General features: G+C 42.6%; 1 protein-coding gene across 1 annotated transcript in view; it reads left to right on the forward strand.

Moving 5' to 3' along the window:
* ZZEF1 (zinc finger ZZ-type and EF-hand domain containing 1) overlaps window positions 1–15708 on the forward strand; it is a 1627273-nt gene that overhangs the window by 1346868 nt on the left and 264697 nt on the right. The window contains exon 49 of the mRNA XM_078679684.1: window positions 12822–12965. Within this exon, the coding sequence (XP_078535810.1) occupies window positions 12822–12965 (144 nt within the window). The remainder of the gene's footprint in view (window positions 1–12821; window positions 12966–15708) is intronic.

Consider the following 15708-nt stretch of genomic DNA (forward strand, 5'->3'; position numbering starts at 1 on the left):
CACTGGCATCAGTACAGGTTTAATGTGCTGAGAAGTTTGATACCAAACTTGTCAGTCTTCAGTGTAGCCATTATGGTGCTGTGAAGTTCGTAATGCCAACCTCCCAGCACCATATACTCTTAATGGCATCACTGCACTTACAGTGCCCAGAAATGGCCCTGGGTACCTTAGGGGCCCAGGGCTCATGCACCTGTGCCCACACCTCTGGCATAGGGCACCCAGCTCGAGGGGTGACGGAAGTATGCCAGGGCAGTGGGTTCCATGAGCATGGCAAACAGGGATGTGTGTCATGTCGACTCTAGTTTTAGTAATGTACTTAGGCACTGAGCCTGCAAAGGCAGTGTGTAGGCGGCAGGGTACATGGCCCCTGAGGGTGGCACAATAAGTGCTGCATCCCTCAGGGGTCTTCTCTGGTCACCATGCCCTGGATACCTAGGGTACCAACTACTAGGTGCTGACAGGTGGCCATAGGTGCCAATTGGGTTTTGTTTCAGTAAAGCTTTAGGAAGGGAACACAAGCCCTGGGTACCTGGTTGGCAGGAGCCCAGGGCACACTCAGTCAAAGCACATCAGCAATTCAGAAAAAAGTGGGGGCATACCAAGGCAAGAAAGATGGCACTTTCTCACATGGCTACACTGAAAAAAGAGCTGAACTCTCTTGATGAAGTGGAAGCCAAAATGTCAGTGAGTGTCAGGCAGAGATTCACAGATTGGTGGATACAGCAAAGGCATGATGTGGGCCACAGGCCACAGTGGGTTCTCATTTAGCAAGAAAGAAAGGTGCCCAGTGATGCAGATTGCTGGCTGATTGGCCTGGTTGGATACTCATGTCGCTTTATGAAAACGACCATGGCAGTGATACAGATTCACAGGTCTTGTTGTGTCCTCATATGACTTAAATAAAATTGGAGGCCGATAAGGAATGCAGCGTTATGATCTTCAAAATATAATTTGTACCATACGGGGAGCAGGATGCGTGGTGGTCACAGGCATCTGAGGGCCATCTGCGTTACAGGAGATGTATGTTAATGCATGGTGCGAGCTCACTGCCTCAGTGACTTATGGGTTGCAGGTGTGTCCACGTGTAGGCTCATTCGCCTAACAAAGTTGCTGGTTCCACATGCAGAGAACATGTGTGACAAGGCAGAGTGCAGGCTGACTGACTTCATGATGTCATTGCACTGGATCAGTGTCAGCAACTAAAAACATGCAGAGTTCGGGTGCGCCAGACGGGGAGGACTCTCCTGTCAGATGCTATAAAATTGCCCTGTTTGGAGCGGAAGAGGTTAATTAGACAAATGGTCTGGAGGAACGCAAGAGCTTCCGACTTGTCATTACAGAAATATAGACATGCTCGTTATACAATGGAGTCGTACTAAAGGCACAGGTAAAACCCACATATCAAAAATGCTGTAGCCTAGGGGAACACTGGGTCTTACAACCCTACAGTGCAGGCTTCATCCTTCTGAACGGGGAATTTCTAAAGGACATCCCTCCAAATTGGACTTGGACAAATGGCCTCAAGTGCACCTACCTTGATTATTCTATCTGCAACTTCGATCTGCTACCATACATAGAAAATTACAGCATCAAAACATGTCCGGAAAGCGACCATTGTCCCCAGGTAACTCACTACCATTGCCTTGAACTTAGAGCACTGTGATCCTGCCAACTCCACACATACAGGAGTTTATTCCGAGAACTGAAAAAGTCTAAGATGGAGGGATGCTATTAGCACAACGATTATGGGAGAGTGTGAGCAACTAACAACATGGTTCAATGGGCAGTCTGTTTCCCCGTAAGTAACTGAGCAATCTTTTGTTATCACCTCTTAAAGCAATTCAACCAGTCACTGCAACATCATGTCGGATCCAGCAATAAGCAGGCTCCCTTCCCCTCCCAGACAAGAGCTCTTTAAAAAAATCCGAAACACCTCTCTCAGGACAGCCAAGAAAATTCCAGAATCTAAGAGCTACAAAACAGCAAAAAACAATTACAGACTGGCTTGTTGAAAAGATAAACAGTATCTTCAGCAACTTTGGTGCTCCCTCCACTACGCAAGCAAGAGCCGGAACACCAGAAATGTCTGGGCACTAGTAAATAACCAATCTAATGGAAACTGTAGCATGGGAAGTGCAAACCTTGCTGAGAAAGATTGGGCAACCTTTCTTTCCGGTCACTTCCAGTTGGATGAGCGGAAGGCATCTCCAGCGACAAACCCTCCCTGGTAGCGGCAGGAGGTCCCAGCAAGGTGCACAGCAAAACCCAACAAAAGAAACCTCCATCTCTCCCTTAAAGCTGGCCATAATTCTAACTGAAGCCAGATTGCAAGGACCTCTGGGCCCAAATGACCTGCCATGGCGCCTGTTCAAAAGGAGCATACCCTTCTGGTACAAGCAGCTAGCCAGCCTGTTTGTTTACTCACTACGAAGCTCAACCATACCCAACTCTTGTTGGGCACGATTATCCAGCCTATTCATAAGTCTGTCTCAAGATCAGCTCCAAGTAACTACAGGCTGATAGCATTATTGGACAATGAACAAAGTTTTTTGTCAGCCTGTTGCTGGAAGATCTGAAGAGTTGGGGCAATTCAAAAGGACTGCTACCTAAAAATCAAACCGGGTTCTTCTCAAGTTCCAATGACCAGTCTCCTAGCTTAAACCATCCTCATTGACAAAGCAATCGGATCTGCTACGGCGCTTTTCTGCTGCGTTGTGGATTTTAATTCAGCATTTGACCATGTACCAAGTGAGTCCCTCTGGGCCAAGCTATCCATCCAGGGAATACTAGCCTATTGCTGGAGCCTACCATTCAAGTTAAGATTGGCACTGGGTCGCACCTATCCAGAAAAATTAAGACAACAAGGGGAGTGAAAAAGGAATGTGTACTAACCCCACTGCTTTCCTTTAAGCTGAGACAGGCCAGAGCCGGCTCACTTAAGTCCTTGTTGTGGACTGATTTCAGTGCAAATAACCCTGATGGGTCACAGTCGGTACCTCAAAGAATGCAGGCTACAACTATCAGCAAAATACCTGTGGTCTCTCAATCCTGGCAAAAAAGCATTTAAACTAAGCATTAAGAAGCGAATCCAGCTATGTTCCAGAATGTTATATAGAGAGACTCTAGCCAAACGTAAGCATGGATGGGCAGTAATTAATTCTTACCAGCTGGCCCCTCCCCTGCCACACTAGGCTTTTTTTAACTCCTTACATCTAAAGCAAAGATTCTTGGCCCTCAGGCTGGGCGAGTGGCTCTTCTTGAAACATCTACCTTCACGGCTGCGCTCCTCAGATGATCTTGTGTGCAAGAGATGTGGCAAATCAGATGAATCTATGGAGCATGGTGTATGCATTTGCCCAGCGCTGTTGGCCCTGCGTAGAACAAAGTCCAGACCTGTAGGCAGGGCATCATTGCTGCCATGAACCCAGAGAACACAGCTTTAAACATTAGCTTTACGATTTTCATTCATCTGGCTTATCAGTTCATGGCCCCCCAAGCCTCTAATTCAATTAAGACTAATTGAGGAACCCGCCACTGCCGGTTTTAACCGAAGGCTCACAAAAGCAGACGGGCGCTAGTCAATCACTCGAATGGGAGGATTGGCTATTCCTTCTTCGTCATTATCTCAGAGCCATCCTGATTTCTTAGATTAAATTGTAGTAGGACACCTCTGATTCTTTTAGCCTTTCTAGACTCTTCTTTTTAAACTATCTTACCACTGGACTAATGATCAGCTGGGCCACTTAGATTTTAAGTTCTAAAAGTGAACCACTTCAGTGACCTAGCACCTGGTCTTGCTCGTTTTGTGCAACCAGGTAATTATCGTTGTCCATTTCCACTGTAACGGTCTTATGTTCAAACATATATAGAATAGTATACAGAGGGTTATAGGTCCCCCCCCCCCCTTGGACTCTATGGACTTTTGTTGTGTAGTTTTAAAATTTGTATCAGAGGAGCGATTACAATGAGAAAGAAATATGGATCAGGAAACATAAGTGATCATATGGATCCTCACAGGAGACTCAACTAATCCCTGGAGCTCCCATTTCTGGCCTAAAGAACTGGGGCAGCCCCCTCTACATCTGCAAAAACCTTGGGAGTCATAATCAACAATGACCTAACCATTAAAAAACAAATTGGATCTCTGATCTCTACCTGCTGCTTTCAACTAAGGAAAATAAGGAAAATCAGCAGGTTCCTCTCTCAGGAAGCAAAAACACAGGCGGTACTTGCCATGGTGATATCCCACATGGACTATGCCAACTCCCTTTACCTGGGCATTCCGGCCCATCTCACCCACCACCTTCAAATGGTTCAAAACCAGGCGGCCAGGCTGATCCTTCAAGAAAACAGGCGTCAGCATATCACCCCTCTTCTGAAGAAATTACATTGGCTTCCACAAACCAGAGATGCGCCTTCAAGGTAGGATGCATCATCTTCAAATCCCTGAACAGCAAAAGCCCTAAATTCATCAACAAGCTGATCAATAGATACACTCCTACCCGCAACCTGCGATCTGCTCATATGCAACTCCTGATCGTACCATCTTTCAGGTTAAAACACGCTGGGGGGACAAGAGTCGCCACCCTAGGCCCCAAATTATGGAACCCCCTGCCTCTTGAGATCAGATCCTGCACAAACATCATGAGTTTCCGCAAACACCTAAAAACTTGGCTATTTAAACAGGCATATTAGTTGCACCTTGTCTAACACTTTCAGAACAGCGCCAAGAAACCAACCTGGTGTACGTGCGCTATACAAATAAAGTTTAACATAACATCAGGGAGGGTCGGCACATTCTGTATAGGTCTGACTATTTTTTGATTTATTACAGATGCTTAAAGTTGCATTGATCCAGTGAGGGTGCAGCTATTTTCTATTACTTACTGTGACAAATTTTGCTATTTCTTTTTACATGTTTTTTCAATTTTTTGCAATGAATATTTGCCAATGTGCTTTTATGACTTATTTTAAATCGAATAAAGCTTGATTGAACGGGAGTCGTACTCTAGACTAAAACAAGAATATTTATGCTCTAATTTTAATCTAGGATGCAAACTAAAATACATGAGATTTCATTTTTTGCTGCTACTGATTGCTCAAATTGAGGGGTCTTGAAACATTAATTGTTTACCCTCAAAGGCCGTCAGTAATTAATAAGAGAAGTAACCTATGGCACTGAAATAATGAAAGGTTGTGACATCGCTGCCATAAACAAAATACAAATAAAAGTTTACAAAAAAGTTTTTCACATCCAACAATGTGCATCGCCAGCCCAGGTGCGACTAGAGTTTGGCTTACAAAATCAGGAATTTCGGAGCAAAGGCGCCTTCATTAAATTATGTTGGAGGTTACGTGCTTCCGAAAGCGGGTCCATAGACCAACTATGCTGGAAAGAAATAGGCAGACAAAAAGATAAGAGGATACCCAGATCCTGGGGTAGTTATTTAAACCAGGTGATAGAGGATCTGTCTGCGCAAGGCATTTGGGAATCTCAGCATAGGGAAAAAGGCTTTTAACAAATTTATTAACACCACAATAAAACTCTTGTCTCACTCAACGGATGAGAACACCTTACTCCTAGGACGGCATGCCTGGACGGTTATCAGCTCATATGGAAAAAGGAAGCCACAGGAATATTTATCAGCCTATTTCTCGCCTACCCTAAAACATCAATTTATGAGGCTACGTCTTGGCATGTGGGAAACAAAAGATTTAGTCCCAGCATGGAAGGATAAAAGTGATAACCGAGACTGCAGACTTTGTGGATACAAATACGAATCGATTCAACATATTTTTTGTGTATGCCCGAAGTTACTAAAAGAACGGAAGTCACTAATAAAAGCACTACTAAATAGTATGAACAAACGAACGTGCAGGGAAGCCGTAATCACCTGGCTTGACGGGGCCTCAATCCCTCTAGTATGCAGGGGGGTGAAACTTTTAAAAGTGTATTTAAAGGAAATTGGCTGAAACTCCGTGGAGATCGCAATAGACTGTCATAAAGACAAGAACTCCCAAATCTCCATTTTAAACAACATCTATACTAATATAATAAAGAGAGAGCCCAAACCTTTGAGGCGGGTAATCTCAGAAACCACAGCACCAATCACAACACCCAATACAGCGTTGGAAAGGGCAGTTGCAGCAGAAGGACATAGGCTATGCAGACGCCCACCATATACATTTAAAAGGTAAAAGAACCGTGCCAGCAAAGTAGTCCCTTGTGGGCGTGTCTGCGTTGTGCTGAGGGCGTGTGCTGGGGGCGTGACAAACGCTGGGGGCGTGTGGTATGTTCCGCCCTTCATGCCATGTCTCATATCGTGTGCTGTGGGCGTGTGCTGGGGGCGTGGGTGTGTGCGGGGCGCGGGATTACGGGAAAAAAAAGCGAGCGTTGTGACCAATATTTTAGTGTTTTTTCTTCCCAGGTTCTGTACATTCCAGCTTTGGGTGTCCACCCTGCTCCCTTTCAATACCCCTGCACCCCATAATCATAACCCACCCTTACTCCTTAAAATACCCCACCACCCTTAAACACTAACCCATCTTAACCCTATAAATATACCCTGTACCCCCAAACCTATCCCTAAACCCTAAAAATACCCCTGTACCCCAAAACCCAAACCTAGCCCTGAACCCTAAAATACCCCTGTACCCCAAAACCCAAACCTAGGCCTGAACCCTTAAAATACCCCTGTACCCCAAAACCCAAACCTACCCATGAACCCTAAAAATACTCCTGTACCCCCAAAAAATAAAACCCAAACCTAGCCCTGAACCATAAAAATAACCCTGTACCCCAAAACCCAAACCTACCCCTGAACTCTAAAATACCCCTGTACCCCAACCTATCCCTGAACCCTAAAAATACCCCTGTATCCCAAAACCCAAACCTAGCCCTGAACCCTTAAAATACCTCTGTATCCCAAAACCCAAACCTACCCCTGAACCCTAAAAATACCCCTATACCCCCAAACCTAGCCCTGAACCCTAAAAATACCCCTGTACCCCAAAACCCATACCTATCCCTAAACCCTAAAACTACCCCTGTACCCCATAACCCAAAACTATATCTGAACCCTTAAAATACCCAAACACCCCAAAACATATACCTCAGAACCCCAAAACATATACCCCTATACCCATACTTACCTTATCCAAACATTAAAAAAAAACATGCTTTGACCATTCATGCATTTACAACGAATTTCGTTGTAAATGTATGCGTGGTTAAAGCATATAAAATGTAATGCCATGCGTTATAATGGCATTGCGGAGTCATGGTACTTTCGTAATGAAAGTATGCGGGGTGATGGTATGCGGAAAGAAAGTTGCGGAATAATGGGTGTTTACCCTCCCCCGGTAAGTACATTGGTGGCACGGCGGCCCACATCTCCAGCAACATACTCATATTTTTTCACCACTGTTTTGAAAAATACACAGGTCTCTCTCATTGATGGCCAGCACCGACATACACTTTTAGACACACCTCCCGCCACAAGTTCTAGAATTGCGAACTTTAGAGCTGGTGAGCTACGTTTGAATCTCGGCATCAGCTCAACATCCTGTGATTCCAGGCAAATCGCTTTGTCTCCCCGTGCCTTCCACAAATGAATGTGTTCTTCTGTAATGTAAATTGTGCTCATGCCATGTTGTCGAGTTCGCGCTATATAATATTGCAAGGAAAAATAAAGTAGGGAAACTTGAGTTCGTACACTACTGAACGCGCACTCTTAAGTGCATCAGCAGTGGACTGTGAATCGGAGCGTTTCACAGGCCTGTCACAGATAAGAAATGCTATCAAAACGAAATCATACAAAACAATATACTACTGGCCGGCAGCAATTCATACCTGGACAACGTCGGGACGGGCTGCTAGTTTTAAATAATTGATGTATAGTAGTATGTTTTAGATCAACCGTGTAAAAATTCTACTAATGATTTTACGTGTTTTATCAGAAAAATTTGGGTAGTAGTGTTCCCTAAAACAAGAGAAACGTCCGCACATTCCAGAGAGAATTTTGTATACGTGTAGTGCCAACAATTGCTTCACGAAGTCTAAATGAGGGTGCTCAATATATCCTCAATACACGTATAGGTTCGGCGTTCTAGGTCGGATACGAGGGTTACCACGCTGCTCGGAGCTTTGCTATGGACGAGGTTGAGATGTATTGCGGTCATGACCTAGAGAATTGTGGGACAAAACACTCACCTCTGGTGGCTGTATACATTTGGCAACTCTATTAGGAGCTTTGTCACAGGAACATGTTCTAAATTGGGGTGTTATCGCTTATTCCATATCTCTGTCGGACACGGAGGGTTTGACTTTTGCACGGATATCATTCTATTAAAGTTCAAGACGTATCATGGTCACGACCTTCTGAATTTTAGGACACAATACTCACATTTGGTGGCTGCTTATACTTGGCGACTGCATAAAGAATACACTACAGGTTACACTTCCTGTACTCGCTGTATATTGCATACTTATATTTCGGGACCGTGGAATGGATTATACATTGTATGACCATACACTGACTGCCCCATAGATTGGGACTGCATGGCGACCCTATACGCCCTCCGTATTACATTTGGAGATCGAATTTATACTGACTGCCTCATAGATTGAGATTGCATGGTGACCATATACGCCATCCACAGGACATTTGGAGATCAAATTCATTCATCCGGACACTTGGATACATATGACCTACAGTTTAGTTGCCTTGAACAAGTCTTTGTAAGACAAAACACGTGTCGGCAAGCCGTGTGCTGGGAACTTTTAATGAAGTATTTTGAATAAAAGAATATCAAGACCATCGCACGTTTTGGATCCCTTTATATAAGAATACAAAAAAACTCTTGTTTGTGTTTGTGACTGTCTATATGTTCGAATCTAATGTAGCCATATTGAAATTTGATGATATAACAAGAGGTGTGCTGTTATAACCCCCAAAAAATCTTTTGATTTTACGTGTTTATATAAGTATGCACTAGTACTATTATAATGTCATTGTTGTAATGGTTTTTGTTTTTAAAAGACCGATCACTCAAATAAATAAATATTGAAATCTTGAAATAAGAGAAGTCGATTGAGCATGTAATTTGTGTATGTCTCAGTTTACTGGATATGCACAAGAAATACTTGAAAAGTGCATTTAATTTAATTAATTGTAGATCTGTCAAAGAGGCTGTAGCCTATTGTGTTTTTTTTTTACAGCAGATTGTCATTTTATTGGGAAATTAACTACATTTTTTGATTGTTTATTGCCGTCTTAAGGAAGTGTGATTGAAATGCAGTTCTCATGGAATATTTGAGGATATATTTGTGATTTTAATGTATTTGTTATTGTAATGAATATTTTAATATATTTTATACAATAAAGACATTCATTCATTCACTCACTCTCCTGTCAGGCTAGACAGCAGGTGCAGGCTTCTGCTCTTAATAGACGTGGTATTTCTGATTTCCTCATTTCAAGTTGCTGAATTCTGATCTCTGCTTCAGTTGAACAGTGCATCTCCTCTCCTGTTAGGCTAGCTTGAGTACTGAGAAGAGAGGACCTAGACTGTTCAGCAAGGCAGACTGTATCGTTCAACACACCTCTTGCTTCTTTCAGCAGAAGCAGCAAAGCTATTTACCCCAATACAGGGGTGCGGCTTACTCAAATTCCGAGTTTGCCACACACCTTTGGGGAGAAAGAATCAAAGCATAGTATATTTGGCCACAGCTCAATGACAGTCATTACGAGGAGGAACTGTTACACTTTCTATGTGTAGTCCTTGTAGTCAGTCATTGCCTGCAGCACAAAGCATAGGATGCAGGGGTGCAATAATTAGCCCAGTCGTTTCTATGTATGATTTCTCTTTTGACCTGGCCAGAATGTCAACGTTTTTCTTCCAGTGTTGTTCTCTTCTAGGTCGCAACTTGACCTCCTGAAACTGCGCCGATTTGTAAATGTCGGTCATTTTTTTTAGCTATTTTAGTCACTAATGGGTCCCACTTTATTTTGGTGCCCAAGCCTTATTCCATACCAGTCCAACCTTATTCCGTACTAGTTCAACCTTGATCATACACACTGAAGAGCTCAGCCTATAAACCCACTGTCCATGTAACCAAGCAGTCACACGCTCATGCGACATGACCTTCGGGGATGGGGGATGATAAGTGATAGCCGGTAGGCACTCTCCTCAGTGAGATACAGTTAAAATGTCCTGTACCTCATTCATTGAATCAGCTGCCTACACCATTTGTGCTGATATAGTCTACGCAAGGGGGTGGGCAACGTGCACTGCCACTTAGGGCACCTCATCAGACTCGGGATATGGTTAATTTTTACATAACAGACAAGATCTGCAAGAACATTAAAATAAGGAGCTGACTATCATATGAACACTTTGTAAGGGAATCCCTGCAATCATCATCTTCATGTCAATTTAGCCCTATCAAATCAGCAGTCAAGAAGGTAGTCCTGAAGATCTGATTCTTAGGAAATGTACAGAGTGTACAGATTTTGTCTCTGCATTTCCTCGTCCCATGGGCAGTAACAAGATTAATTGTGCAGTAGTTGAGTCTATAACTAATCTTCTAAATGTAAGGCACCCCATGGTGCTCAGGGTGACAGTGGTTTGCTGTTCAGTTTTTTTCAGAATAGAGCTTTTTTTTTTATTCCAGAGATAATCCATTTGGCAGTTATATAAAGTAGTGATAATGTCAGAGTGTGAGATGTGAAGGTTATCAAAATGTGAAATCTGTAAAATGATGCGACGTGTACTGTTTTACAAACGCCACTTAGATGAGTTGCTGTCTGTAGAATACGTTTGTACACTGCTTCACTGTGCGGCCATAATGCTAGTTCAGATTACATTTGTCTAAATATGTCCTGGCATATAGTTTATTATTATTTATTTATTTATTGTAAAGTTTTGTATAGCGCGAACAAGACCCGTAGGTATCAGAGCGCTTCACATTACAAGAGGTAGTTTAGAGATTAAGCATATATAGTATATTGATTTAAAGAGATAAGAGGTACATAATTATTCGACTCTAAGGAGGTGAGCATATATATATACATGCAGTAGCATAAGGTAAATATCAAAATATAGCTTGGTCACAATGTGTACCACCAGTCCTGATTCATGGGTTATATCGTAGAGCATTTATCTCCATTAACGCCGGTAACTTTCCCTTCTAATTACATAGATGTTCTGTATTGGAACGTCAATATTTCAGTTTTAGTGATGAGTTGTCTTACCTATATAAGGAACTTACTCATCAGAAGGATCTTTGCTTCCCTCTTAAATGTAGCTGTGTTTAGAATTTTCCTAATGTTTGGAGGGAGTGAGTTCCAGATTTTGGGGGCTGCTCCTGAGAACGCTCTGTCATAAGTTTTCTTCTTCCTAAAAATGGGTGGTCTCCACAACAGCTCCTTGGCTCTTCTAGCTGGTCTGCTTCCTCCGGATAATTCAATTTTCTTGGCGAGGTATCTTGGTGTATTGTAGTGGAGTGCTTTGTGGGTGATGCAAGCTATTTTTAGCTGAATTCTGGCTTCATAGGGTAGCCAATTTAATGCTTTCAGGTGAGGAGAGATATGGTTGAATTTTCTAGATCCGGTGATGAGTCTTGCCGCTGCATTGAGTCATGCTTTTAATGGTGCTGTGGAGATTTTTGGTAGACCGGCTAAGGTAGTGTATCCTTATTCAATCCTCGAGATAACTAAGGATTGGACTGCCAGTTTGAGATCCGCCTTTGAGATGAATGGTTTCACTTTTCTTATGTAGTTCAAATGAAAGCGGGCACTCTTTGCCATTGATTTAATGTGGGCTTTCATGTCTAGATTCTCATCTAATGTAATTCCTAGTGATTTCGCAGAGTTAATTAGGGTAGGGGTGCTTTTTAGTGCTGTCACCAGCTTGGTCCATTCCTTCACTTCTGTATGGTTCTTTGGTGGTGAAATTAGTAGGATCTCTGTTTTGTGTTATCATTTAGCTTCAGATGATTGGTCGTTAGCCATTGCAGTTTAATTTTTAATGCCTCATTCATTAGCTTGATGTCTTCCAGAGACGCGATCTTGATATATATTTGCGTGTCATCTGCGTACATGTGATAGGATATCTTTGAATTTCGAAGAATTTCTGTAAGAGGTTCAACATACAAGTTGAACAGAGATGGAGATAATGTAAATCCTTGGGGGACCCCAATTGAGTTAGGACAAGATGGTGAAAGTGATTGGTTGACCAGGAATCTTTGTGTTCTGTTCTGCAGGAAAGATTCAAACCATTTCAGCACATTTCCAGACATTCCCATCCTGTCCTTGAGCCTGGTCAGTAATGCTTCGTGATTTACCGTGTCAAATGCGGAAGACACGACAAGGAGGATCAGTGTTAAATTGGTATTTTATTTAGTTTGTCCAGCAACATTGATATTTTGGTCTCTATCACTTCTTCATCCTTTTTATCTCACTCCTTAATAGTTTAGATTGTTTGAAAAATTACATATGGCTATCACAGTTTTCTCTCACCCCAAATTCCAGTTGTTTGTCAATTTAGGATTGAAAATGAACCTTACGTCGAAGACTTCAGGCATGGCTTTCTGATCTATGTTCCTCAGTTACCCTTAGTTAATTATGATTTTCATATGAGAAAAACTTATATTTTTTTTTTGTTTACTTGATTTTGTATGTAAATGTGAACATAAGTCCTCTAAGATTTTTTCTGTTTTAGGCTTTTGTTTACAATTAAAATGTATCAACGTTTTCCCTTTGGCCTATTTTAATTGTGCATTGCTTTTTTGGGCACTCAAACCGATCTTTTCTTCCTAGATTTTGCAGAAAGTGTTGCAAGGCTGCAGTGAAAGTATGCTGGGGACAGTGGCTCTCACAGCCTGCCAATTCATGGAGGAGCCTGGGATGGCAATCCAGAGCCGCGAGTCTCCACATCCTTACAATAACAACACTAACTTTGAGGTATGAACTAAGTTTATCGTTTGGAACAGCTTTCATTAACTTTACTTTAAAATAAAGTATTCATTATTTTTCTAGACAGGTTGGTTTTGCATGGCATTTCAGTAGTGTAAATGATACAGTAGTGTCCAGCTTCTAAGAAGCCTTGGAAACAATCTGTGACTCAGTTTGTCATTTGTTAATATCATGTCTTTTCCTTTTCGCTTCCATCAAAAATATTGCAAAAAAGTTGTGTACAGCTTGAAACATGGGGACCACCTGCAACAAGCAGCAAATTGATTCATACTAATAATTAATTCTGCTTTTCTCATATACTGCTTTACTACTCAGTCATAACTAACATTTTGTTCTGACTATTTTCTCAAACGAAGTCTTAGAAAAAAACTTCTGCATCTTAACCGTCAAATAAAAAAACAGTCCTTGGACATTGCTTACAAGGTTCACACAGTTTTTAAATTCTGAATAATACTCATACTGATGATGTATCAGAATCATGATGATTTAGCTAGTATTGTTAATCACTTGAAAAAAATCACTTTTATCATTTCAGTTATCAATCAAGGCCAAATGATGGAATAATTATGGATCAGCTTGACTTTCTCCCCAATTCACAAATGGAAAAGGGTCCTTTGATGCCTCCTTTCTGTGTGGGAATGTGTTACCACTGCATGTTTGTAGCTGGTAATACATGAATGTTTTGCAACTTGATTTCAGTCGCAAAACATGTATACATACCAATTCTTTTGTGGTGTTTGAAGGGATGCCCTAAACACATCCCTTCCAAATACCTATTCAGCATTTGGTTGCAAGTCAAAATTGCAATTCTGTAACATGTTACCAAATTTCAATTTGAGTGTTGGACAGAATTTGCGAAGTTTGATTCCACCAAATCATGCGAAATTACATGAAAATTCTGCGAAATTCCACAGCATTTGGTGCGACTTTCTCAATGCTAAATGAACCTAAAAATAGATGCGAGAATGTATTTTGCCTAACAGAATTTTGCAGCCTCTGTGCGCCCTTACATATTCTGCAGAAATGTAAACGTTTAATCACTGCACAGTATATAAGAGCACCTAGGGTTATGCAGTGATTTCTAAACATGACAGGGAAGAGGGAGCAGTTCCTTTATGTTTAGAATCCACTGCATATTAAAGTATTTAATTTTATCAGAAGGGCAGTTGGAATTTATCAGTAATTCTGTGTTACAATAGTAACGCGGAATTACCAAATTCCTCTGATTCCACTTGCGGAATAAAAAATGGCCTAGTTTAGCACATACCAAAAGGCATTTCTGCTGTTGCATGTGACCTGATTCTGTGAATTTAACTCTTTGCAAACACAAAATGCATTAGTACATATGGCCCTGAGTGTGTAAAATCTTGTCTTTGCCATTTTTGCCTTTCCCTGCCTTCCTTTGCTGAACCTGTTTATGTTGGCTCTTTTGACTGCACTTTTTCCCAGTAACCAGGGGTAAAGTGTTTATGCTCCCTCCCTTAGTAGTGGTAAAATTGGCTTACACCTGGTTGGTAGATTTAATTTATTTATAAGTCCCTACTATATGGTACTGCATGTACACAGGGCCTGTAAATTAACTGCTGCTAGTGAGCTGCAGCTCTCGTGCCATCCACTAAAGTAGCCTTTAAAAGCATGTCACAGGTCTGCCATTGCATCTTGTGTGTTCAGTTTTAAACTGCCATTTCAACCTGGCTAAATAAATATTTTGCGACGCCTAAAACTTCCTTTTTAATACTTATAAGTCACCCCTAAGGTAAACTCTAAAGATTCATAGGGCACGGGTAAAAAGTAGGGTGTGTGTGCTTGTTTTTCATGCCCTGGTAGTGAAAGATTCCTGAAGTTGTTTTTAATTTTCTTTTAAGGCCCATCTCTTTCATTGACTGACACTCTGTTACTTTATTACATTTAATAAGTGCCATCTTCAGACTGGCAGCAGATAGAGGTATGTGATTTATCATCAAATGTACTGTAATTGAAACCCCCATCTGATAGAGACTACAAGCCGCAGATTCTTTAATGTAGAATTATCCCCAGACATGAGACTGGATCCGGAATTGTTTTTGCCACAGCATCTCTGCGCGCCGGGGGACGGCACCACGTGACTCTGCCCTGACGTTTTCCGCGTACATGTTGTCAGCGAGGTCACATAAGTCTCACCCCCACCTGGTGTCTGAGGAAGATGGCTCTCTTGCTGGCATGGCTGTTTGAGGGTTTCTTGAGTGGGGCGAGGGTGTTGGCGCAGTCGTCGATCCACTGTCTGAGGTTGCGGGCTGCAGCGTCTGAGTTGGTGGGGTCGTGGGTGGGTTCTGGGCGAGGGTGGTGATCAGCTGGTCTTCTGTGACTTTGCTCCAGCAGCGGCGAGGCAGCTGTTGGGTGCGGTGGTGCGTGGTTGGTTTCTTGAAGGTGAAATGGATGCAGCGGTGGTCTATCCAGTGGAGTTCGGTGGTGTGGTCGAAGGTAACGTGCCTGTGGAGAAGACGGGGTCGGCGTGGGTGGGTGCGGTGACGAGTTGTCTGAGGCCGAGGTTGTCGATCAGGGTGGCGGAGTTGGCGTCGAAGTTCAGGTCCCCGAGGAGGATGTAGTCCGTGGGGGCGAGTGCATGGGTTCTGGCAAGGTCGGCGATGGAGTCGATGAACTGAGCCTGGGATCCGGGGGGTCTGTAGATGAGTGTTCCTCTGAGGGTGGTGTTGGGGTCGGTGTGGATCCGGAAGTGCAGGTGTTCAGCGGT

The sequence above is a fragment of the Lissotriton helveticus genome, chromosome 3_1 (assembly GCF_964261635.1).
Source record: "Lissotriton helveticus chromosome 3_1, aLisHel1.1, whole genome shotgun sequence".
NCBI lineage: Eukaryota > Metazoa > Chordata > Amphibia > Caudata > Salamandridae > Lissotriton > Lissotriton helveticus.